We start from the raw sequence: 2,348 nt of genomic DNA, 5'->3' as shown, positions 1-2,348 counted from the left end.
AACCACCAACCGCTCCTGTCGGCGCGGGCGCAGCTGCCTGACCAGTTGTCGTTGTCGCGGTCTATCGTGCTGAAACTGGGGATGGAAATGATGATTGTGATGATGATGATGATGATGATGATGATGATGATGATGATGATGATGATGATGATGATGATGATGATGATGATGATGATGATGATGATGATGATGATCCGACCATGTTCTCGTTTCCCCAGGTGGCTTCCATCCCGCCCAGAACATCGAGGACGTGGTGGACTGGAAGCTTGTGGTACATCGGTACCTGGTCATGCAGGGGGTCACTGACCTTGACGACGAAGTCACCAAGGGCACAAGTCTACTCAACATGGAGGTCGTCGATGACCAGAGCAATAACGATAAAAATAGAAACAACGTCACGTGACAACCGGCGTGATCCGGGCGGATCTCTCTTTCTCTGACGTCATTTTTATTGTGACTTCTGCTGGTCGGATGTCTGTGATGATTTCTGGAGAAGGAAATGTTGGTTGTCCCAGACTACAATGCAATATGATGATATATATATATATTGAAGGAAGCAACCCCCTGCTCTGTGAACTACGCCAGTTGCTCCTGCCAGTTGAGGTAGTCTCGGCTCGTAAGGTCTTGAGCAATCTTTGTGTGATGTAGCCTACAGCACAAGCAATACATACAATACCGTACTACATATACTAAAATTACGACAAAATCGAGCAATCGTTTATCGTTGCTCGAATAATCGAACATCCGATTACTTTGTGTACTCGATCACTTGGCCAAACAGCGTACAGATTTTGTAAGCGTTTGTTTCTTGTTTCGTGATTTGATCCTCACTTTGTGGACGCAAGTATCGCGGTGTATTCATTCTGAACAACACAGACAAGCCCATCTCTGTTGTAGGATTGGGATTTTCCCTCTGACACTGAAGGAATGTGTGACATAACTAATAATAGTGACTACATCACTGACTGCATGACGTAATACTGGTCACATTGCACTGAACATAATCCTGTTCTGACGTCACAATTGTGCCACAACGGTGTTTCATGTAACAGCACTCATTGACACATCAGACCTGCTGAGGTATTCTTTTGAATGACTGTTAGTTCAGTGTGTACCATCATCTGCTGTTGTTAGTCCTTCTGTAATAAGGACGAGATATTCGTCAGAACCCCAAATGTCAGACAGAAAAAAATGAATTTGTTTTATGAACTCTAGACGACTCACTCTGTTGTAATGCCAGTTCACCCGGGAGAGCTCCATTTAACTCTATTTAAAACCGATACATAACGGGCAAGGAGGAAAAGATTGTGCGCGCACTCGACAAGAGCGACAAATGTGTTCTGACTTTCATTTTCGCACTCACTCATGGTGCGTACAAATGCAGGGCAGTTTTTGCTGCGAGAAACGAGCGTCGGCCATGAGAGTGCACGATTCAGGATAGATTCAGAGGTCTATGTGTAATATGAACCAAAGTGTCACAGAGAAGAAAAGAAAGGTGCCTACAAAAACGACTCTCGCTCTACTGCTCATAAAATGCGACTGAAAACATGTACTTCGTACTTTTGCGGCTGTAAACTGTGAAATAACTTACTGTAAAATATCTTTCTGCCAACGTGACAGATTGGCAGCAGTCAGTGGCACATGTCCTCCTCTTCGTCCTTCTCCTCCTCCTCCTCCTCCTCCTCCTCCTCCTCCTCCTCCCCCTCCTCCTCTTCTTCTTCTTCTTCTTCTTCTTCTTCTTTTTCTTCTTCTTCTTCTTCTTCTTCTTCTTCTTCTTCTTCTTCATCATCATCATCATTGTGAGAAGTTGTGAAACGCACAGAAAACCACAGCTCGGGGCCTCCTAAACGAGGAAGTGGTAAAACATAAATTTTAGACTAAATAAGATCCCCATTCTTGAAATAATTTTAAAGCGTCTTTCGTCCATGACGTCACCGCGACCTTTATATTGCCCCACGGAGAATGGCGAGACCCCGAATGTGCGCACTAGGTGAAGTAAGTCCCGAATAGGGGGTTTAAGTTTATTTTCTGAGAACGCTATCAACATCGCTTGACCCCGACTGAGCTAATGGGATAGAGACGAAACTACAAGCGGTTAATCAGCAGCAGACCTCTACTGTCATTAGCTGCCATGAGGTCAAGGGCGTGGCTAGTGGAAAGTGGTGTGGAATTTGAATAGCAGTGTTCGCGAGGTCATTTCACTATAAATATGTATAATTGTCTGTGCGTGTTCAGGAGCGTATGTGTGTGTCTCTGTCTGTCTGTCTGTCTGTCTGTCTGTCTGTCTGTCTGTCTGTCTGTCTGTCTGTCTGTCTCTCTCTCTGTGTTTGTGTGTGTGTGTATGTGTG

At 44.8% G+C, this 2,348-nt stretch overlaps 1 protein-coding gene across 1 annotated transcript; it reads left to right on the top strand.

Moving 5' to 3' along the window:
* Nucleotides 1-216: 216 nt before the first annotated feature.
* Nucleotides 217-1,694, top strand: LOC106012658 (the record flags this gene model as incomplete). The annotated part of the gene is given in 1 exon segment (XM_013086254.1): nucleotides 217-1,694. A coding segment is annotated over 1 exon segment (187 nt), but the record flags the coding sequence as incomplete, so codon positions are not given.
* Nucleotides 1,695-2,348: the final 654 nt, after the last annotated feature.

Source organism: Aplysia californica, unplaced genomic scaffold (assembly GCF_000002075.1).
Source record: "Aplysia californica isolate F4 #8 unplaced genomic scaffold, AplCal3.0 scaffold00448, whole genome shotgun sequence".
Lineage (NCBI taxonomy): Eukaryota > Metazoa > Mollusca > Gastropoda > Aplysiida > Aplysiidae > Aplysia > Aplysia californica.
Note: the sequence above shows the minus strand (reverse complement) of the source record. Positions and strands in the feature narration are given on the sequence as shown.